This window comes from Electrophorus electricus, chromosome 25, assembly GCF_041902795.1.
Source record: "Electrophorus electricus isolate QZ-2024a chromosome 25, ASM4190279v1, whole genome shotgun sequence".
Taxonomy (NCBI): Eukaryota; Metazoa; Chordata; class Actinopteri; order Gymnotiformes; family Gymnotidae; genus Electrophorus; species Electrophorus electricus.
In genome coordinates this window covers 5,365,236-5,387,910 of record NC_137521.1, presented here as the reverse complement: position 1 = coordinate 5,387,910, position 22,675 = coordinate 5,365,236, and the positions used below count along the sequence as shown (strand labels likewise).

Below are 22,675 nucleotides of genomic sequence, written 5' to 3'. Positions count from 1 at the left end.
CAAAAAACCAAGGAAAACAGAAAAGAAAGTGAAAGGATGTAACAAATACATTAAGTCCATTGTCACTCTGTCTTTACCAATCCACAACTTTGGCCATTTATTTAATCAAGTTCAGACTCGATTCCGGATTGCAGAAAGACCAGCACAACTTCCTATAAGCCAAGGCAATTCGGAATGTGAAACCTAGCAACAGCCAGGGTGTGGCCTGATTGGGTGAGGTTGCTGTCAGTTAGTAGGAGTGTGGTGGGTTGTTCTGAGAACCCAGTGACAGAGAGGGACCAGGCTAGCGGTTGACACTCACTCTACTCCTGCCCTGCGGGGAGCTCCTAACCGCATGGCTTTGATCGAGTTCGTTTTCATCCTGGTAGGCGTCTGCGCTGTCTTCTTTTGTGGCATTAGACTGATGCGTATGTTGATGGTGCTTTTTCCAAAGTTCTGGTACCCACTTCCTGAGAATTTTTTCACCTCCATGGGAAAATGGGCAGGTGAGATGAGGACACATATCTTCAGCTTTTCTTTCTAATTAAAATCAATACACAGAAAAAAAAAAACATTGGGAAATATTTGGCATCTTTATATGTTCAGTTATTTATTTGTAAATTTGCTCAGTTTGCTTGTTTTCATAGATGGCTGTTGGTCTTTAATTTCGTCTTTAATTCAACTGATTTTAATGATGGGGTAATTCAAGATTGCAAACCTAAAACAACTGTAAACAACTGTTTCAGTTTAGGCACAATGCGTTATACAACTGTAAACTGCAGAGATAGATTATTGGCTGAATTTGTAATTAACTGAGTTTGAGGTGCTAAATTATTACAACAGTATTCGTATTCTTCTTCTTCTGTAGTTTTCTCTCACCATGATCGGTCAAAAAAATTTTTTTAAGTGTTATCCTGTCATTCCCTTAGAGGTTATAATCTCTTTCAAGAATTGTATTTGCGTTATTTCCTAAAAAAAGACAGGCCCCCTCTGTTGGGCACTGCACATTGCAAGTGGCGTGCTCAGTTTCCGCAGGAATTTCTTTCAGCTTGTCTCTTGGTTCCCAAGCTTTGCCTCCACTCCATTCCTGAAGAGTAAGAGGCAATCAGAACACTGTGTTCCCCAGCGCATTATTACTGATTGTCTTTTCCGTCCGCTTCAAGGGGCTGTTAAAAAAAGCTCATCTCAGAGCTTTAAGGGGAAAGAAAGCTCACAAGAATTAACATAACTTTGTTCCTTCTGCAAGCAAGCTATTCTTTCACTTTGAGACCCTCTACTTGGTGTGTGTGAATGGCCATTCATGTACTAGCCTTCACTTTCCTTTTGTGTGTGTGTGTGTGTGTGTGTGTGTGTGTGTGTGTGTGTGTGTGTGTGTGCACGCATGTTTTTTCTTCTGCCACTTTAAGATGTGATACATCACTTTTCATTACCCCAACCTCACCTTAAGCAATTAATCATTACAGCAGACAAGACGGAAAAGAAAATCTGTGTTAAGGATACCGCATCTCAGACCGAAACCAACAAAAGAGTGCTCCTTGTAGGAAACCATGTTAAACCTCTTAGTACGGTCCAGCCAGTACAACCCTGTGAACTAGGAGCACTGAAACTTGTAAGCTCACGTGCACAGATATCCATCTGAGTGGAGCTTCATCGGTTTAAAGTCAAAATGGCATTCTTTGGGGGGAGGAACGCTGATGTTTACATTTGAATGTCTAGCAATAATCTGGTATGGGAAGTCTGAGATCTTAAATAAGTGTATCTTTCGAAAGTTCTGCATGCCAGAGAGAAGACGCAGCAGGACAGATCAAGGAGCGATGGAAGATAGCGCTGGCTCCACACTGTCGCTGATTCTTTATCAAACATCTGGGCACACACTGTCTCCTTGAGTACACGCTGTTTAAACAAATGACACACGCATACGCCTACAGTCCCTTAGTGTGTGTGAAAAGGACTGCCAATGGGAAAAATTCTCAGCATATTTTGAATACTTTCAATTTTAAAGGAGCACATTTAAATGAATGTCATCAATCCTTCAAATCAGACAAATCAATAAATGTTCATCATGGGAATTACCAGTGGCTTATCTGACCATGCATGCAGATTTACAAAACCTCCACAAATGTTTTTACAACTCACCAGACTACCTTGACTACGGTAAAGGATGAGCAAGTCAATTTCAAGACACAGATGCAAAATGTTTAGCCTCTCTGGCATTATCATTACAGTAACTGAAAGAACTATCAGACTGGAAGGGGGAAGGTCATCTAGTCCTGCATGGCACAACTAATGTCCCGTACAGCAAGTAGAAAATCTGACTGTATATGATCAAGAAATGTACAAAATGTAATAACATACCCAGTCTCTAGGCAGCTGGATGGGTGCCTGGAAGTTTTGGGCAAAATAAATATTGTACATGATGGGTGTTGTTATACTCTGTAATAAATTTCACCAGGTTTTAGCGTGAACATCATCGCCTGGACATAGCGTAATCTTTCAATAATATTCTACCGTGCGCCATTATGTTCTGTTCGTTTTGCGTTGGCGTGAAACCTGGAGCGTGTTCTGTGGTGCAGTGATCACGGGGGGTTCGGAGGGAATAGGACACGCCTACGCACTACAGGTAACGTCACATTATTTCAGTTTTGTAAACTTAAGTGCCTTAACTCCCCCAGTATAGATTTTAACGGTCACCAATTGATTTACTGCCGAGGTTGACGGGAAACGTCTCGATGGCTATTTGCAGTTGGCGAGACATGGCCTCAACGTGGTTCTCATCAGCAGGAGCAGAGAGAAGCTGGAGAAAGCAGCGAGGAACATAGGTAGAGTGTGTCTTAACAGTTTCTCACTAGAGACTCCGGGTTGAGCTCCACGATGACGGGGGTCGATCTCCTTCTCTCCGATTCCCTAGAGAGATCCACAGGCAGGAAGGTCAAACTCATCAGTGCGGACTTCACCAAAGACAACATTTACGGACACATCCAGGAGAGCCTCCGCGGGCTGGATGTTGCCGTTTTAGGTTGGTTGGCTTCGGATCTCATCGAGTCGTGCGTCTGATTACGTCGAGCTGCGTTTGGACAGAGCAGACAAAGATTTGTAAGGCACAATCTGAGCTAACCATTTATTCTTATGCCTTAACAGTTAACAATGTGGGCATCCTGCCAAGTGAAATACCTTGCAAATTTCTGGAAACAACTTACCTGGAAGAGGTAAGCTGGGTATCATATAAATATACACTGATAGACAGAAATACACACATTATTGGGCATACCTAACCTACCACTGTGCTAGATAGGCTGCTGTACGTTTCATAGTTCACGTTGTAATCCACCAGTAGCGACCAGAGTTGTAATCCACCAGAGTCCTGCACACTGTGTATTGATTGTCAGTCTTTAGTGGCCTCTTTCATCACTGTGCTTTATGACCAAAACACCTGTTTGTGATCAAAGGGTGATTTCATGTGCCCTTACACCCATGTATGTATGTATGTGTGTGTGTGTGTGTGTGTGTGAGTGAGTGTGTATGTGTGAGTGTGTATGTGTGAGTGTGTGTGTGTGTGTGTGTGTGTATGGGGATGTAGGTGGCAACTGTAGATTAAGATAGTGTATAGGTCCTACACTTCAATGGACACACACAAGTCCATGAGGCAGAGAGGCTGGGCACCCTCTTCACATTGCTAATAAATACTGCACTAATGCTAAATCATAGACAAATTATAGTTGTTTTTTGCATAGAAATTCTGCCACAAAAATTTGTGCTTGCCACTTTTGACATGGCATCAGACAATTGATAGTATTACAGTATGTTGACTTTCGAATGATTTACCCTTTTCCTTAGTATAGTGAAAATGCAAATATTGAATATACCATGCACACTCAAGATACCATTGATAAGTGGAACATTTGTAACATAGGCAGAGTTTTGGGGGAGGGAGGGTGTGTTCCCACCAATACTTCCTGTTCATACTTCTCATATAATGTGTTAGGTAAGTTGGCGTGAGCAGTCTCCCCCAGTCTTGAAATGAAACCTACATATTTTGATCTACAGTGTAATCCGTTAAGGTTGTCAAAACGCCGCAGCATGACCACTGCTTGTTTTGTTTTCTCACAGAAAATACATCAAGTTATAAACTGTAATGTCAAAACCATGGCGAAAGTGAGTATAAAACACAGGTGGTATAAAATAAAACTTAATAATAACTATATGTGCGAATGACTCTCTTTTGTGCAAATGGAGCAGCCTAGGCAAACGCCCTTTTAACTTACTTCACGCCAGCGTAGGAGGTCCTACGTGTGCCAGTTAGTATGTTCACGACATTCACACATGTGATTTGTGTCAGCGCAGATGTGCCGCATCGTGCTCCCTGGAATGGTGGAAAGGTTAGAGCGCTCTGCGTTTCTCCACCTCTTCTTCGTGCTGTTGGATTGGGGGGGGGGGCAGTTTCATTCTCTCTCTGTTTCTCCAGAGGACGAGGCGTCATCCTCAACGTGTCCTCCGGCATCGCCAAAGTCCCCTTTCCCTTGTACACTTTATACATCGCAACAAAGGTCAGTACGAGTAGCTACGCTTAAGGTTTCCAGGTCTCGCGCGGCCTTCGTGAAAGCGTCCGGCTAATTGCAAGTGGTTAAACGTCGTTCTGGAATTTAGAAATTAGGAAGGTAGAGGGTGGCACGCACAAAGGTGGTTCAGTGTAGGTGGTTCAGGAAGTGAAGACTGAATCCTTACTTGCGCCTTTCCTCAGCGACGTTGTGAGGAAACCGCTTCATAGCGGTTTAGCTCTTTCCATTCCCTAGCAGCGTGACCTTCCGTTTGAGTCGAAACTTCAAGCTGAAGTTATCTCGGCTGTGCGTTTGTAATCAATCCGCCCCACATAGACTGGACTCTGGTAAACCCACGGATTCAAAACTTGTATAACTTCTATTTGCAATGTCTCCAAAGGGCTTCGTAAACCATAGCTGAGGAAACGCATCTGTCCCAATGCTGCGAGTTATGATACGGTAACTTCAGTTACACGTTTCCTAAGATTCCTGAACTTGTTCCAGGACTCCAGGTCGTTCCGCACTCCTCACTTTTGCCCAACTATACGTGTTAATTCAGCAGTGCAGGGATTGCAGAGCACATCCAAACGTGAGCCAGAGCAAGGTCTCTCTCTACAGCAGTCACATCCTTGTTCTGGAGGATGGGTTCTGCAGTTTCAAGACCTAAGATGCTGAATTCACCCTTGCAGTGTAAAAGGGAAAGCTCAGTATGGGAAGTTTAATTTACCAGAGTTTTCTTTAGACTGAATTTACACAAAAGCTGTTGAGTTGGTTGGTCATCTTACTTTTGATAGTGCGTGTATCTTTACCAAGATACACCGTGTCTTAGTTTTCACCGTGTGTGTGTATCTTTACCATTGTGTGCCTTACTTTTGACAGCACGTGTATCTTTAGCATTTATGGTTAACCAACACTTGACTTCTGATTTCATCTCCCTCAGGTTTTTATTGAGAGATTCTCACAGGGTCTGCAAGCTGAATATAAGTCCAAAAGAATTCTTGTTCAGGTAAAATTCAATATCCATTACACAAGCCCCCAGTGGATTTCATCTAATACCAAACTTACCTTACGAATCATATCAGCGACTGGAAAAGACAAAACAGACAGAACAGAATATAAAAACCAAATTAATTGTGTCACAAAAGCATATTACACAACCTGACTCTCCCCCAGACAGTGTCTCCTTTTGGGGTCTCCACATCGATGATGGGCTATCAAAAAGAAGACCTGATTACATTCACTGCTGAGGCGTTCGTTACGAGCTCGCTGGCGTATCTGAAAGCTGGCGATCAAACATATGGCAGTGTCAGACATGCAATTCTGGTAATTTTAAAAAAGCCATTTGATTGTTAACGTTATAAGGAATAATGCTACTCTTGACTATGAAGAGGTACTGGAGATCCTATCATATTGAGTCCAAGTAGAGAGGAGCCAGCCCTGGCTGTGCCCTGAGCCATGTCCTGTGTCTTGCAGGGCTTTTTTTTCCAGAACATTCCCAAATGGGTCCTGACGAGTGAGGCTTTTCAACACAGCTTTCAGGAGTTCGTGAAGAAGAGGGTGGGGGCCTGAGTGCAGCACCTCTGAACTGCTCTGCATTGCACTTATTTGGGACTGGCTACTTTTGTTAGCATTATTAGATGATGATGTCCCCATCTGAAACCCCTCACCGGGGACGCCAGCAACACAAAGGATCAGACTGTCATAGTGTTTGGTCGACTTGACCGGCACTGAAGGCTTTTTTTTTTTTTTTTTGTAGAATTATTCCAAAATGTACGTACAGTGGTGAGGGACTAGGTGACCCAGCTGGAGAGAGAGAGAGAGAGAGAGAGAGAGAGAGAGAGAGAGAGAGAGAGAGAGAGAGAGAGAGAGAAACAGGAATATTGAAACAATTCTTTTGGTGCACTTTTTAAAAGTTTGTTTAAAACAAAAATGCTAATTAACTAACTATATTTTTGAAGCACTCGAACACCTGCACATGCATCTACAACAAGATAATATGGGGGGACAAAATGTATTAGGATATATGGCTCCACCTCGTGGACATTCCTAATTACGATTCAAAGCGTCCGTCTGATATTTAGGTCATTGTACCATCGGCGCCACTTAACAAATTTAATGTGCATTTGACAACCATCGCTCGTACACTAGAAAAAGCATAACCTATCTTCTCCTTTTCACAAACAGCGTGCACTACTGCCTTTTCCCTCAAAACAGTTTTTACAAAATAAAACCTAATATACAAGAGTTGACCGATTTGCATTGAAAATGAATGGAAGCGGGAGTTCAAATCAGTCATTTGTCTTCTGAGTTTAAAAAAAACCCCAGCAAAGCGTGTTTACACGTTTACCGTCACTTTCATCACCTTGGCCAGTAGGGGGCAGCCTTTGCTCGTTTCTAGCTCGTTTCTATACGTCGACAGCTCTCAGCACAGCAGCTGGACTAACTCTCTCTGAAGTATGGAGTCAAACTTCAAACAATTCATGAAGAGATACAGGACATAAACAAACGTGGCCGGGGGGGGGGCGTTGCAAAGCAGGCACTTCAGCTAATAAAGTTGTTTATCCTTGAATAGTTCAATTCAAACTGTAAATTAGTGTGACAGGATAACTGTTACTTTTAACTGACGTAAAAATGTTTCGGTTTTACTGCAGGGAATTTCCACTGCAAATCTAATGCCTCGTCTCCAGTTCTTTGGAGATAAAACAAACAAGCCTATAAGAAATATGCCACCTGCTTCATCACCGTCTACCTCCATGCTCTACTTTTTATGAGTTTCGCCATCATCCCATGCAAAACTCTTTTACCCGAACAATTGTTGCAAGTTTTTAGCAAACTGAATCTTCTAATAAAATGCAAATTTCAAGATGATCGCTCCAGGCGACACAATATAGCAGCATTCACAGCATTCGCTATGTAAGGGTATGTGGAGAAAGTGCGTATAACGAGAGTCTGTGTGAAATAAAGAATGGTGTTTTTTTTCTACCTTTACAATTAGACTTTATGGCTGAAAACTCTTGTTCTCGGGACTAAAAAACTGCATGTGGCTTTTTGGATTACGGAACTTAATGTATATACATTTAAATCAGTGGTTAGTTTTAGACTGAGTCAGGCACAACAGTACATTTTGTATGTATTCCACAGAGAAGGTAACACAATGGTAACATTACGCAGACAAATGTTATTTGGAAATGGATACTGGAGTACACATATGGGACTCTAAGAATAGTTTGTAGATTATAGTCTAAGAGGAAAAAACAGAAATCTCAAAGAAATCAAGTGTGCTGACTGCTTTATTCTCTTTCAGATTTCAAGGGTTTTTTTACTCATTCATTTGGACTATCTACAAACTATTCTCAGAGTGAATCCAAATCCATGTTCTATACGACTGGCAGGTTAAATTCACTTTGAGACGTTTAATGCCACGTTCGTCACAGAACAAAAGTGTGCCGGTCATCATTTTGCATCAGACTTCCTGCCACCTCAGTGAGCTTTCCTTGTGTGGCCTGCCTTTAAGGAGTTTTAGTTCTTACACACATAAACAGCAGTCAGATGGAAGGGCAACGATTGTTTACCGAGCGTCCAGTTCCCTAAACAGTGGCTCAAATGACACTGATCTCTGGCAGCCTAACAGAGAGACTGTGCTGATCTCTCACTGGTAAATATTTACCCTAATAGAAAGAAGTCCTGGTTGTTTTTTCCCCCGCTGGATAAAAGATGGCGTAAGCACAGTCGAGAATCAAAGTGGGGTCCCTCACTGTAAGCTTGTTGTTGTTTTGATTTGGCTATCGAATGTTTGGCCTATCATTGAACTGGCTAATGCAAAGGGGACACACACAAATAGACGCAGAAGAATGTAAGCAAGCAGGAGTGCAAGCTGCCACGGCCCAACAGGCTAAATAAGTAAACACCGAATTTCTCACAAACCTGGGATTTGCTTTTGTTTAGTGGATGTGTATAACGTTCCAGCCAAACAGTTGGGCCATACTGGAGAGGCTTGTGGTTATCGCTTAAGGCTAAAATGCACAGTTTTGGAAATTACCTCAGCCACCAGGCCACTGGCACCGGCGGGCACAGGGAGGGATAACCGTGATACCCAGTTACTAATGGTTTTTCGAGGCAAGAGGCTAAATGGGGAACTTACACATGCGGCACAGGGGAATAAAATCACTGTGGCTGAGGCCCGTGGGCCCCTCTTAATGATGGGGAACCAGCTTTCTGGACTAATTTCCCAGCAAAATAAACAGGGCAGGGTGGGTTCCAGCCCATCTCAAAATGTTACGTCTGAACCTGCAGTCCAATCAGTGAAGCCATTTCCCACGTCACACACACACTCATGCACACAAACTTAACGAGTCACATCTTTGCCTTTAAATCAGTTCTGAACAGCGGGTGCCCTGATCTGCGTAACAAGATCATGATTTTAATGCCCACATGTTGCAGGCAAGGACGACTCAAAAGCGACTGAGTCCAGCAAGCTGAACTTACTACTGCTCAGTAATTCTCTCAGGAACTAAAATAACTGTTACATTTTCAAATGAGTGCACAAAGGGGAATGCATTCCTTCAGATGTGCTGAAGAATCCAAACCACCAGAACCTGTCAACCCATGAATCAGGTGTCAGAACCTGCTGGGGCTCTGCTGAGGCCCTGCTGGGGCCCGGTGAGAGTCAGGGGCCCTCTCTAGGTGTGTCAGACATCGATTCATTACTGGAAGAGTTACACAAGCTAATCACATGGTAAATGGTGGAATACAGTGGAGCAGAGGCTGCCGTATGAATAGATGAGGAGAACACACATACTTTCCGACCATGCTGAGATTTTTCAAGTCTGCTGTCATTAAAAGCAGTTCTAGAATCCATCATAATCACGGTCCTTTCCCATGAACGACTAACAGAAAGGGGTTTCATTAGGCTATCGTGCTTTGCTTAAGTCTAAGAGTAAACATAGCTGTCACACTGAGTGGATTTATCAGTAACTTTCAACCCATGGTAATCTTGCTTCGGAAAACATATCATACTCAGTAAGATCCCACTGATAGCAGCGGTGTGGACCCAGTTTAAATGGACATGTCTGGAAGTGTTTTTCAACAATAAAAAAGGCCCTTCCCAAGAGAACTATTCAATATCGCTGGGTTCAGCGGAAAAGCAACGGTTCCATCTACTACACTGGCTGAAATCTGCACGCTTTTGATAGCCAGCAGACCCTGACACTTCCAGGTGTCGCACTCTCCCGAGATGAAGACGGTGATCTAAAGTACAGCTCGGGCATTATGAAAGCATGACACACACAAGGGGCATTCTTCAGAATTTGCCCGTCCAGACAGGTGCAGCAGTTTCGCAGAAGAGAGCGCGTCTGTGTGCGCGCCCAAAACAGCGCGACCGCTACACCTCCCAGAAGCGCTGGCAACAGCTCCTGCTGCCGTCTCCAGGGGCGAGCTCGGGTGTCCTGTCGCAGCACGCACTCGTCTCTGTGTTTATTGATAGCCATCAGCACTTTCTCATTTTGCCTTTGGAGGAGGAGGAGGAGGAGGATTGAGAGAGCAGAAGTTCTCTCCTCCTCCTCCGGCAGAGCAACAGCTGAGCGACATCAAACACAGCTGCATGTCACTCATACACGCATATACACACATACCCTCACACAGCATAGGCAAATATACAAAGCGTAACAATGCAAGGAGGTTCCTCATTTCATTCGTTTAGTCAAATTAGTCCAGCAGGGTCACTAATCTCTCTTATATTAACATAGGAATTTCTCAGAGACATTGACTTTTTGGAATAGATCCTACTATAAGGGCAAAATGTCTACTAATATATCAGACAGACTGATTTGGTTCAGCAGTGGTGGATGTGGGAGTGTTCCTGGGAAAGCCGTTCCACCTGGCTTTCATGGACTAGCCTACTGTTATTTCTTGAATAGCACAACAGGTTGAGTTATGAAGGCTGAAACGCAGAACTTCCCAAAATCCCACGGCTCGGTTTACAAGAGTCAAGCACCAAGAGCAGCAGTTGTTCCCAACCTAGGCAGTACCACGTTTCCTCTCAAAATAAGAAAAAAGTTGGGAACATTGAGATTCCAGCCTTTATATTAAAACTATACAGGTAGGTCTGTTTTTGTTTGAGGCCCCAGACCACCAAGTTCATGTGGTTTTGTCTGATGTCATGTGAAGCCCAAAATAGTGAATTGGTTAAACAGATTAGCAACTTCAGTGTAGCAACTTCACAGACTCCTGATCCATGGTACCAAATTAATGACACATCCTTTGACCTTTGAGACTGTAATGTAATGGGCTATAGTGTTAAATTAATAAATTAACACACGATTCTGAAAAACAAAATAAATACAAAGATGACTTGAGTCAAAACTGTTCACATGAGCGATATATAGTGTCAAACAAGAAAATAAAACCAAATTAATTAAAATAAATTAATACTTCATAAAAGTGTCACCATCTTGTAAAAATAATTAGTAATTTTACACTTCATTCAAATGCCAAGAACCTGCATTGAGTTTTTTCTGCATAGTCCTGTTCTATCTTTTCCACAGAAACTTCTCATTCTTTTTCCAGAGTTGAGAGCTTTCGAGTTCATTTTCCCTTTTGGACCTTCCAGAGACGGCGGCGCTCCTACAGACCTTCTCCACCTGAGACAGGTCTGTTAGCTTATCGATGGACTCTATGTTCCCCTCGTTCAAAATGTCCCAGAAGTCTTTGCCTTTGTTCTTGACCCTCTCCGTCGGTGCGGCCATGGGCGCTGTCGCGAGCTTGAGCCGCTCGCCACTTCTCTTCGGCTTGAGGAGGTCGTCGAGGATGGAGGTGTCACCTATGAGGTCAGTAATGAAGGTTTTGTTCGCCCGGGCAGGACCTGGTTCTGCAAGGTCAGTTCTGGAGAATTCTGCAGGAGACACCTGGTCTTTACGAGTTCGTCTGAGTGGCGAAGGATTAACTCGACCCAGCGGGGTCATAGGTGAGGGGTTTGCCTGAGACTGAGGTTGGACGCCTGAATAGGGTTCCTGAGGCAGTTCCGACAGGCTTTGGCCTGATTCAGGTGGAGAGATCGTCTCGGTTCTAAGCTCAGGTGGACCCATACAGCGATTGCTGAGGTCTTTTGTATGCCGTGCATTAGTCATTCTCTTCTTTTTTGATGCTACACCTGCTTCTTCCAGAACCTTTTCATGAGATCTCTGAACTGAGGTAAGGAGGGACCTTTTCGAGGTAGGTCCTTGTTTGGCGGCGTTGCAGGCTGAAGGGGGTGGTGAAACCCGTGCTTTCGGCTCCATTTTAGGTTCAGAAAACGTCTGTTCGATGATGTCCGTGAGCTCAGGGCTCCTGTGGCTGTAGAACTGAGCTAGCTTGCTCAGTCGCTGTGCTGAGCTGCTCTCCACAAGCTCTTCAGCAAACGCCCGCACACACCTGGCTCCAAAGAATCGCGCCATTTCTTCTAGCTGATTTCTGCAAGTTCAGAAAACATCTGCTGAAGCTTTTCACCACAGAGCGTACAGTATTACTGCCTACACACACAAAATACATTCTCAGACTTTTACATGCAACAAATTATGCCTTGTTTTTTTGGAGCATAATTAACTAGATGTAAAACTAGATGTAGTTGGGTTTTTTTTTTTTTTTTTATGGAAAGACAGCTGTAATGATAAGTTTTTGTCTCTCTGTATATCAGCAAGATCCACCAACTTTAATGCAGCTTCGTGGAACTCTAAGTGGACCGAGGCAACATTAGAAAGCCTGTTAACACTTTGAAGCAAATAATAGTGCCAATGACAGTTCAGCAGCAGGCGATTTCAAAGGGGGGGCACGCAAAAACCACGGACGCAAGCAAAATTCTTCAAAATACTTAAAAAATACATGACTTCTAATGAGAAGCTGCTACCATTCGAGGATTGCGAAGGAAAAAACAAGGTGCAAGGCACTGGCTATAAAACGCGCCTGTGTGGATTCAAGTCATTTAACCGCAGACTTAATAGAGGGGAAAACCTGTATAAACAAACACGCATTTCTTCCTCCATTACAGACACAAACTGTATGATGGGAGAGATGGAAGGGGCTGTCCTTGGGTGAGTGGGGAGGCAGAAGGCTTTCACTGAAAAGGCTTTTGCTCATGCCTTGAGTTTTGGCCGGGTTTGGGAATAGGGAATAGGGAGGGGGAGAGGACTCTGGGGTGGTCTCCCCCCTCCCCGTCGGGGCCGGGCGGGGGCGCGGCATGCCATAGCTGTGGCGAGAACTGGCGCATAGCCCCACGCTACCAGGAATTTCCTCTCACTGTGTGTGTGTGTGTGTGTGTGTGTGTGTGTGTGTAGGTGCGCGTTTTCGGCTCAATTGACATGATTAAGTAGAGCACTGTGGAAGTGCTTTCTTTAAAATCCTTTTGAGGGGCAAAATGATACATATCTAGCTTGAGGAGCTTAGCGCTAATACGAATATAGTATGTACAGGGTAGTGAGTCTCTGAGCTTTCAGACGGCGAACCGCGCACACATTTGCTGAACGTTACAAAGCATTCTCAGGAAGGTCTCAAACTCGAAACACCTCGACGGTCATACCATGAAGATTGTGTCATACGATATTGTCAACTGTGTAGTGGCTGCAGCGGTAAAAGAACGAAGAGGAAGGAGCCGCGTCTCGGCCGTACTTGCGGACAGCGGCGGGTGTCTGGCCGACGCTAAGGGTCACGCTGGGGGTGCGGTGGGAGGCCCTGATGGAGTGGACGACTTGGTGCCGCAGTCGAGGGCCTTCGGGGTGTGCTGGAGTCTGGCCTTCCTCCCCACCACGCGCGGAGTCACGCTGGGTCTGCAACACAAGCAAACAAAGCGAACCCCCCCATAACCAGTCAGGGTATCGCGGTCCATGGTGGTTTGGGGGCCATACTATAAAGCTATTTCCTTCAAATGCACATGCTGGTGTACATCTTTGAGTTGCTTATTGACATCATTAGCTGCACTGAAGTAATATCTCTCAATTACCTCTTTAAATATATTTCAATGAAAAATCATCTTTTTTTTTTAAATTCCATTACACATTGAAATTTTCACAATCCTTATGACGTTATTACCCAACCCTTGCTGTGAACATTAGACAATGTACAACCCAACCCAAGCACCTGCTGTGTGATATAATGCTCCGCTGGGCTTGGTCCCTCTGACAGGTCAGACAGGTGGTTGGCTGGGAGCTGGGAGTGCTTGTTGAGCTTGAAAACATCTCGCAAGGCAGCACGGCTAAGGCGGTTCTCCATTCGGCTCGAGCCCACTACTTTCTGATTGGAGTGGGTGTACCTCACTTCCTGAAGTCCACCTACGAGCGGCAAATGGGCAAAGAAGTAAAACAGTTTGGTTCTTTTGGCAAACCCCAGAAAATCAGACAAATTCCACTTGTGCAATGGCCACCTGCTGGAGGATTTGTTATGTACCTAATAACGTGTCTATGGTTCCAGCGTTGGGCTCAGATGCAGGACTTGGCTGAGCCGTTGGGCTTCTCAAGCCTGCGAACATGACTGATTTGACAGGAGTGTTCCGTGTACTCACAGGGCACCCGAGACCCGATTTTACCTCGCGTGAAGCTGAGATGTGACCCTTCACCTTTCTCACCAGAGCCTCATCCTCCGAAGAGGTAAAAGACTTGATATCGTCCACAAGCCTCCGACTCCTTCCTGCCACCCTGCCTCGGGTGTCCAGCCTCCGCTCACTTCCACTGCCCTCTCTGGCACTCTGCTGCCCTTCAGCTGGGTGGCGCTGGACGGGCTCGTCCCCTACACGGCCAGCTGTGACGCCGGGCTCGGGGTTCTGCTTTGCTGGAGGCCTACACGGGCTCTCGGCCTCATCTCCTTCCCCCTCCTCCTCCGAGTCGCTCGACAGGCGCCCGTCTGCCTCCCCCTCGGTCGCCCGGGGCTCCTCCGTATCCGAGTCATCCTGGCTCTCCTCCGTATCCGAGTCGTCCTGGCTCTCCTCGCTGCTGTCCGAGCACCCCTGTGCCATTCGGACCACGTGCCTCAGTAGCAGCGCGGAAAGGCCTGTGCTATTGGAGAGGGTGACGCCCGGCACAGGCTCCGCCCCTGCGCTCGTCTTCGTCATGTTTGCCTGGGAGCCGCAGGGGTCTTCGTCCTCACTGTTGCTGCTGAATTCCAGGATCTCACCATCAGCGAGGCCCGCACTACACACCGGCACTGGTCCACCATGCTGTCCGGAGACCCCTCCTGACCCTGGACCCTACAAACACCCACAATTAAATATGTTTAATACATATTACAAAAGATAAACGTAATAGATTGTGAAGAGGGAAACCTTATATGCATGAACTACATCACTTTTAATAAGTTCGTGAATTTAACTGTTTTTAGACTACATAAATTCGTTGTCATAAAAGCAACACACAATTTCATCAATAAGTTATGCAACCCAGACACAGAAAAGAACCTACCCTGTTAAAAACAAATAACATACCCTGTTTAGAAAAGAACGTACCCTGTTTTAAAAAGTTGTTTTTATTGACTTACAAACCAACACTTGGAATATCAACAGTTTATGTCAGGTTTTAACAGAAAGTTCTTTCTGTTTTCCGCCTCTATGGAGACCTGCGTGTGAGATGTTTCTCAAGGAAGAACAGTCGATAAGTTCTTCTGCTGGGTAAATAAACCCAATAAAGATAGCACACACACTTCCGTGTGGTCTTCACCAGTGGTCCGGGGGTGGGAAGTTAACTGCATCCATGTGTTGGCTGTCGTACCCGTCCTTACCGTGGGAATGGAGGGATGGGGGGGGGGATGTCTGGGAAAGAGGAGGGGAGGAGGATGGGAAAGGAGAGTGCTCCTGCCAGGGGTCTAGGAGAAAGCAGCTGCTCACCGGGCCTGTGCTCCTCTCCTCCACTGCCTGCGTGCTGGCCGTCATGATCCCCACCTCGAGTTGGCCCTCCCGCTGCAGCACACGCACACGCACACACGCGCACGCAAATTGCACTTTCCTTCAAGTCATTGCAAAACGATTCAATAGAAGAACCATGACCTCCTCAGACCTGAAAGTCCAAGTTGTGCCGCATGGCTGACGTCATGACGGCTGAGGTGCGTGCAACACCGATACAAATTACCATCAACTTCAGGTCAGGGCAATTAAAATTACACAAAGTTCCCACCACTCTCAGGGGTGGGGGGGTGTAGAGTGCCCTAACCGCTAGGACGCGGTGCGTCAGGCAGGTTCCATCAGTCTGTAGCCTGAAGAGGTTGCGCATGCCGAACAGCTCTCCTGCTTGGCCGTCCGCACCCTGTACCGCCTCAAAGTACCTCCTGGCGTTCTCCCTCCCAATCACCGAGGACTGCAGCTGCTGTGGTTTAAAAAACAAACAAACAATTATACTTTACTTTGGAACATATTAGATATAAGAATAATAACTAGGGAGTTTTGTGCACCATCGAGTCAAAATGTCCCTTGCATTAATCCGTTAGCCCCCTTTTAGATATATAACCCCTTTTTAGATACATGTACTATATATAAGTATATTGTGTTCAGATAACTAATGCATTATGTTATCAAAACTCACCTGATGATTGCATTATTTCATGAGAGGTGTCTCTCAAAGGCTCCTAATTTCACCCGCCCTTTTTGTATAATCTGAGTGGAACAGCAGAATTAGTGGATGGGCGGAACTAGCTACCTGTTTGTAAACCTGACGCAGATAGATGACCTCCTCCACTGTGCCCAGGGAGATGAGCCTAAAGACGGTCACATCCTTACACTGCCCGATGCGATACACCCTGCAGATTAAAACCAAAGGGTATTCACTACAACACTACTACTTTCCCAGAACTCCACATGACGTAAAGATCAGCATTCCTCCTCCCGTGTGTGTAGCGGCTCCTTGTATATGCGGAAGAACACTAAGAATGCCAGCTGGCCCGTGTGTTACGTGGCAAGGGGGAAATTAGAAAAAAAGTCTCGTAGAACATTCTAGAGGGCTCCTGGCAACACGCAACACACAGTGCTGCCGAGTCTGGAACCTTGCAAAGTGCAACTCTGCACTATTATGCAAAGCTTCTACCAGAGGGACTACCTTCACGGGACAGTATTACAACAGCAAGCAGAACAGCTTAGCGAATTTGAACTTCAGAAGAAGCTTACACACACACACACACACACACACACACACACGTGTACGTGCTGACCTGTCAACAGCCTGAAGGTCATTTGCTGGATTCCATGTCGGATCAAACAGCACAACCACATTAGCCCCAACAAAGTTGAGTCCAAGACCGCCAGCCCTAGAGGCAAACATTAAACCACACGGTCCACTTTTAAACTCCAAACTGTGAATAAACAACTTCTTCATACCTAATGGTTGCAACACCTGCAAACAGCACTCATTCACCTTACAAAAAAAAAAATAATAATAATTTTTATAAAATAATGTAAAAGTATAGGTGTTACGCCAAATAAATAAATGCTTCTCATGCAACATTCAAATAGCACTGACATGGTAGAGACCAGGCACAGGTTGATATCTCCAGAACTGTTGAATTCTTTGACGATGTGCAAGCGCTCTTTAGACTTGGTGGTTCCGTCCAGCCTGCGGTAGTTCAGACCCTCTGCCATGCAAAAGCTCTCCAGTACATCAAGAAGCTACACGAGAATGAAGATCCCAATTAGATTTGCTTCATACTAGTCCATAATGCATAAAGCATTCATTTATATTAACGTTTACAAGGCTACAAGCTTTAAGTCATGGATTAGATAAAAAATATTGTTTTGATACATTTTGAATTCGATGTTCTTTACAAGTGATGGCCTTAATTCTACAGTTACTTAGTCAATGTGTGTACACTGTTGTGGTTTTGCTGAGGTTAAATGTAATGATTTGGGGCCAATCATCAAAGTTTATCATTAAACTTTATCTTTAAACCATGTTACTAGAGTTCAAGAAGCAACATTAAAAAATGGAATTGTAACTACCATTTCATTATCCTTTGATTGGTTCAGTCATAAAAAAATACTTCTGCAAAACTACACTAAAGTATTACAACACTCAAAAAATGAGCTAGGATCACCGCACTAAGGAATAAACTCAGACCAGCACACATGGGCAACAAGCTCACCTTAGTGGAAAACGAAAAAAGCAGAACTTTATCTTTCCTTTTGATAAAGTGACTCAGCAACCTTTGCAGGACCTGGAAAACCACAGATGATTCATGGCACAGGAGGAGCTGGCAAACAAAGACGGTTCCCAGCAACACAAAACAAGGCCTTTCCGAAAGAAGAGCAAAGAGAAGGCGTGAGGGATACATGTACGTTAACAAGGGCCCCCTGTGCCTTCTCTCTTCGTTTCTGACGCAGAAGAACGTGCAGCGTGTGTGTGCGGCTGACGGGGCCACAGACGGCATCTGCCGGTAACAGCACACTCCGCGTACTGTGCCGGGAGGGGGGACGTGCCCTTTGGATGGACTTTAAGAAGGATGCCCTTGTTATTTCCCAAGGAAGTGTGTCCACAGCTAGCTGGACGGCTCCAGAGACAGAGCTGGCCAAGGAAGGGTTTAGTTTTTCGAGCCATTTTAGTGTGGTAGTGTACTGGGTGATGAGGGCAATCAAACATGGTGAACGACAGGATCCAAAATTCTGTACTTATAAACTTTTAGAATCTCATATGCTTTTTAGTTAAAACCATTTACATAGACTATAAAAATGTCTAAATACCTTCATTTTTCCACTGTACTTGGGGTCTGAAATGGCCTCAAATGCTGCCTGTTTGCATCTTTCTGTAAAGTCCGGAAACTTTGTGAAGACTTTTTCACAGATGGAGTTCACATATTTTTCCTGTGACAAAATGAAATATGGATATGAAATATGACAGACTGTAGAAAAGACAGAGAGAAAAAAACATCCCTGACCTTTAACCTTGGTGCTCCAGGTGGTAAATGTGTGTCCTGACCCCCAGACCTGAGAGCTAGCTTTCTGCCAGAATACACATTTACCCTCCTGGCTGACAGTCACACTGCCCTCTCCTGTGTGATACTCTTTGTCACACAGTTATCCTACAGACATAATTCATGGTCATTAATCTACAAAAGCTCAGTTCAAATGCATACAGAAAATGTATTAAGTATTCCATCTCAATTTGCAAAATTTGCTTCTTACATGAGCTTTAAAACTCCAGCACAAAATAAATAAAAGGAAACGTCGGACACGAAACACGTTTATATCAGACATATCTTATTTGATTCAAAACACATGAAATAAATGGGAAATTTTGTGAATTTAATATTTTGCCAATTTATTCCCTTAAACACTGTCTGATTTGTCGAGTCATTTAATCTACAATCATCTATATTTATGCTTAAATGCCTAGATCTATCATCTGTGAATTTGCATCAGTATCCTCAGATACAGATATGAGAAGCCCTTTTCAACCACCTACCTGTGTTTTACTGGTGCCTTCTTTTGACTGCAGCAGAGCAACATGATTGGCCACCTTCCTCAGGATGGCCAGGTAGCTGAAGTACATGTGTTTGACGGGCACGCCATCTGAATTGCACTTCTGGCAACACTTCTTCCTGGGACGGCCGCTGCCGCACTGGCACCTCTGTGAGCCACACAGCAGCAAAGTCACGTCGTCCGTGTCGAGCACGGCGCGATACACGGCCTGCTGGAAGTCCGTCAGAGAGCAGTACACAACCTACAAAGGGTCCAGAGTGTGACGAGATCAGCCCATTTTATTAGGGTGTAAACAGGGTTACGGCCATTACGATTAAAACAATAAAATGTTTTGGTAGCAACTAAAGGATAAATGGTTCTTGGAGGTCACCCTGTCGTCTTTCTTGGGTAGCTGTTCGCTGATGAGCGCCTTGGTTCTCCTGAGAAACCAGCGGGACAATCTTTTAGCCAGAGTCTGAACAGCCCTGCGGCCCTCTGCCAGAGCCCTCTTTGTCACGCTGTGTTTCTGGCCCTGTTCGATGGGGTCCGAAAATTTGTTCTTGAAACTGGCCAGTGAATCGAGACACCCAGGGATGGCCCTGAAATCACAGAAAAAGGTCTGATGATGTATTTTGAAATGGGGGGGGGACAGAAAATGATACGGTTCTACCCATGACTCACCAATCCATGACACACCAGAGCTCCTCAAGGTTATTCTGGAGAATTGTGCCCGTCAGTCCCACACGCACTTTACATCTTAAATCTTTCATTGCTTGTGTGATCTGTGACTTGTGGTTCTTAAGCTTGTGAGCTTCGTCCACGATGACCGCAGCCCAGTCAATACTGTGCAGAACAAGGAAATCAAATTAGGTAAAGTACTGGAGGACAGTGACAAATAATGAAAACTAATATGGGATACTTTATAAACAAATGTGGCTTGTGAGAAACACTGCAGCAATGTAACGCTACCTGTTAAACTGGTCTAGACAGAGTCTGAGGGTCTCGTATGTGGTCAGAGCGATCTCACATCGTCCTCTATTCACACGGGCCAGTTCTTCCTCCTTCTTTACACCATGTACAATGACAGTTTTAAAGTGGCCCCATGTGTCCAACTCATCTTTCCAGTTATAAAGCACGGACAAGGGAGCCACAATGAGGAAAACCTAGTAAATATGGAAGAGAGAGAGAGAAGGGAATCACCATGAAGTAAAGTCACAAGGACAAATGAATCAGACAAGTAAGTTCACACCAAAATGACAGAAAGTTTATGTACAGTACCCTCTTCATTTTGGATGGTTTCCAGGACCTTTGCGACTGCAAAAACTCTGGCCTGTTCTTCTCAACATCCTTCCATGTCCCTGTTTTCTGCAAAACAGCAGCCAGGAAGCTGATGACCTGTCAAACACAAGTAGTTCAAAGGTGGATATCATGTAGGCAAAATTAATCTACAAATTCCTTAATGACTACATCTGTCCATACGAACAAGACTACACATAAGTGTACCTGAACGGTCTTTCCAAGGCCCATGTCATCACCCAAAATGCAACCTCTGGACTTCACATAGCTGTTGTAGATGAATTTAACTCCCTCTCGCTGGTAGTCCCGTAGGTATCTGTTAATGGTGTATGGTACTTGGTCACCATTTCCTGACAGTAGGAATGGCTCGGAGGGACCAGGGCTCTGGTTAGTATGGAACAGGGGCTTCTCATCCTCGGATGGGGCATTAATCATTCCAGCAGCTAGAGACACCGAGCGAAGTCCAGTATCATCTTCCTCCATTTTCACAAGTTAAAAGGCAATGTCCATTTTTGTTGCAATGGACTTTTTTTTTAAAGACTAGTAAATAGCTAGCAAGCTAACTAGCTATTCTGACTGCTGAGCAACTGGTTAATTTATACGGAGTTAGTTAGTGCCAGACAATATAAAACTGCTATATACTAGCTAACTGGATACTTGATAAATACTTGATAATGCTCATTGAGCAAGCCTATCTAGCTACCTGAAGGGCACCTTAACTAGGTAACTGGCTAACATTTGACTAACAGCTTGCTAGATAGACAAATCTCCACCTACACATAAATCTTTAACTGCAATGACCTACCGTCCTAAATATGTGTCTTTTCTAGCCAGCTTGAATAGTTAGATAGCTAGGATACCTAACTTTGCTAGCTAACATAACTACGTTAGCAAGTAAGCCTACTAAAGACACCTAAGACGCCTAGCTAGCTAGCCAGGAAGCATCATTCCACGTTTTTAGGTGTGATGAAGAAATCAGTGCTTCTCAGATGTGCTCGTTGATTTATAAATGTACAAGTGATTCGTTTTGCCAAGACAAATGCAGAATCCAATCAGGTATTCACCGCCTAGCTAGCAGTCTAGCTAGCAGTTGGAAGGGCTGAGGGAATACGCTTCATGTTTATGCATCTTTGCAACGAGAGTCGGCATTTTCAACAGTAATACTTACTTTATTTTAAAAAAATAAATAAAAATGTGTTACCATTTTAAAACGTTTTATTTTGATCCTACAAATTTTTAAAAATTGAAAATGATAGTAGTAATTTTTTTTTTGCTGTTATTACAACTTGGAAATAGTAACACTATTATTCGAGGAATACACATTGGCACAGCACACATTGGTTCGGGCGATAGACTATATATGTAAGTCTACCGTGATGCTACCAAAAAAAAGATTAAAGACAGAACCTGATGAAATGCTCAATTAGGTGGGCATGAAGGAAAGCGTTGGTTGTTACAGATACAATTTAGTGCAATGCAACTCGGTGTAGTACATCTGCAGTCCAGTGCTGTGTATGTGCGATTTATCTAGAGTAGTACATAAGTGATTTTGTGCAGTACACCTGCAGTAGAGAGAAACCTTTGGTAAAACCTTGTGAGAAACCTTGTGCAGTAATACTGCAGTTCAGGGAAACATGCCTAGTTCAGTGTAGTGCTAACATTACTTATCCAGTGCAGCGCAACATTTTATTTCAGTAGAATACATCTGCATCACAAATGCATGCCATTATAGTATAAATGCCTTTGGCTTCAGTAGCTGCAGCTGGAGTTCAGTGTACTACTGTAGGTCAGAACCATGTATCTGTCCAGTTTTGTATTCTGTTACTAATGACATCCTTCCATCAGTTTCATAGGATTATGATGAATATATGTCTTGAGCAACTTTTCACCAACATTTTGCATAATCAGGGACAGGGCTACATATTATATTATTAAATAAATAGCTTTAGGACATTTTACTTGCTCTCCTTCCATGTGAAATTAAAGAAAGATAAACAGATGTTAATAAAAGTCTAAATATAGTCAAGCATCACATATACAACATACAATACATGTCAAATACAAAGTAAAGTATTTCTCTTAACAACATCCCATGACTTTCCTTCCTTCGAGTTTTTTTTTTTTTTTACAGACTTTTGCATGTGGTCATATGTAATAACCGTGCGTTAGGTTTAATTTATGATGCACTGCTACTTCACAAAGTCTCTTATGTGTCCTCTGTTTTTTTTTTTCTTTTGTACAGTGTGCCTGACAGTACATTACAGAGGAGTATGGGTTCGAGTTTATGTGACTGAATTTGTTTCATGTCCTTTTTGACTTGTAAAAGCACGTAAGTGTTATTACGTACTGCAACACAATGATTGTTTCGTTTCAGCACAGTGATGACAGAAAGGCCTATCATTTGTTACCCTTAAATATTGGAGAATAACCAGTCACAGTACTCACTAATGCAAGAAGAATGGAACTAATTTAA

The 22,675-nt window shown here is 44.0% G+C and overlaps 2 protein-coding genes and 1 long non-coding RNA gene across 6 annotated transcripts; 1 reads left to right on the top strand and 2 right to left on the bottom strand.

The window, feature by feature from the left end:
• The first annotated feature begins 6 nt into the window (after window positions 1-6).
• Window positions 7-6,758, top strand: hsd17b3 (hydroxysteroid (17-beta) dehydrogenase 3). Of its 4 annotated transcripts, none has more exons than XR_014119904.1 (11): window positions 7-485; window positions 2,553-2,599; window positions 2,690-2,798; window positions 2,888-2,995; window positions 3,118-3,185; window positions 4,087-4,131; window positions 4,321-4,355; window positions 4,442-4,523; window positions 5,455-5,520; window positions 5,692-5,837; window positions 5,988-6,758. XR_014119904.1 is itself a non-coding variant. In XM_035521817.2 (11 exons), the coding sequence occupies exons 1-11, from the start codon at window positions 335-337 to the stop codon at window positions 6,081-6,083; spliced, it is 957 nt and encodes a 318-aa protein (XP_035377710.1). In that variant the 5' UTR covers window positions 7-334; the 3' UTR covers window positions 6,084-6,758. The 4 variants fall into 4 exon arrangements, 2 of the variants coding, with proteins under 2 accessions (XP_035377710.1, XP_026887491.1); XM_035521817.2 differs by having other exon boundaries at window positions 5,688-5,837; XM_027031690.3 differs by having other exon boundaries at window positions 8-485; window positions 2,723-2,798; window positions 5,688-5,837.
• On the bottom strand, window positions 429-4,350 carry LOC145653732 (uncharacterized). The gene is made up of 3 exons (XR_014119905.1): window positions 4,242-4,350; window positions 2,826-3,043; window positions 429-519 (listed from the first exon to the last, which is right to left on the bottom strand). It is a non-coding gene; the product is annotated as an uncharacterized LOC145653732 (long non-coding RNA).
• A 1,028-nt stretch (window positions 6,759-7,786) lies between the features above and the next one.
• On the bottom strand, window positions 7,787-21,301 carry ercc6l2 (excision repair cross-complementation group 6-like 2). Its single transcript, XM_027031692.3, has 17 exons — window positions 20,410-21,301; window positions 20,185-20,301; window positions 19,876-20,069; window positions 19,588-19,749; window positions 19,298-19,505; window positions 18,911-19,168; window positions 18,190-18,309; window positions 17,595-17,666; window positions 16,976-17,121; window positions 16,668-16,763; window positions 16,160-16,259; window positions 15,677-15,829; window positions 15,355-15,426; window positions 13,926-14,721; window positions 13,620-13,810; window positions 13,152-13,309; window positions 7,787-11,960 (listed from the first exon to the last, which is right to left on the bottom strand). The coding sequence occupies exons 1-17, from the start codon at window positions 20,683-20,685 to the stop codon at window positions 11,042-11,044; spliced, it is 4,038 nt and encodes a 1,345-aa protein (XP_026887493.2). The 5' UTR covers window positions 20,686-21,301; the 3' UTR covers window positions 7,787-11,041.
• Between the last annotated feature and the right edge of the window lie 1,374 nt (window positions 21,302-22,675).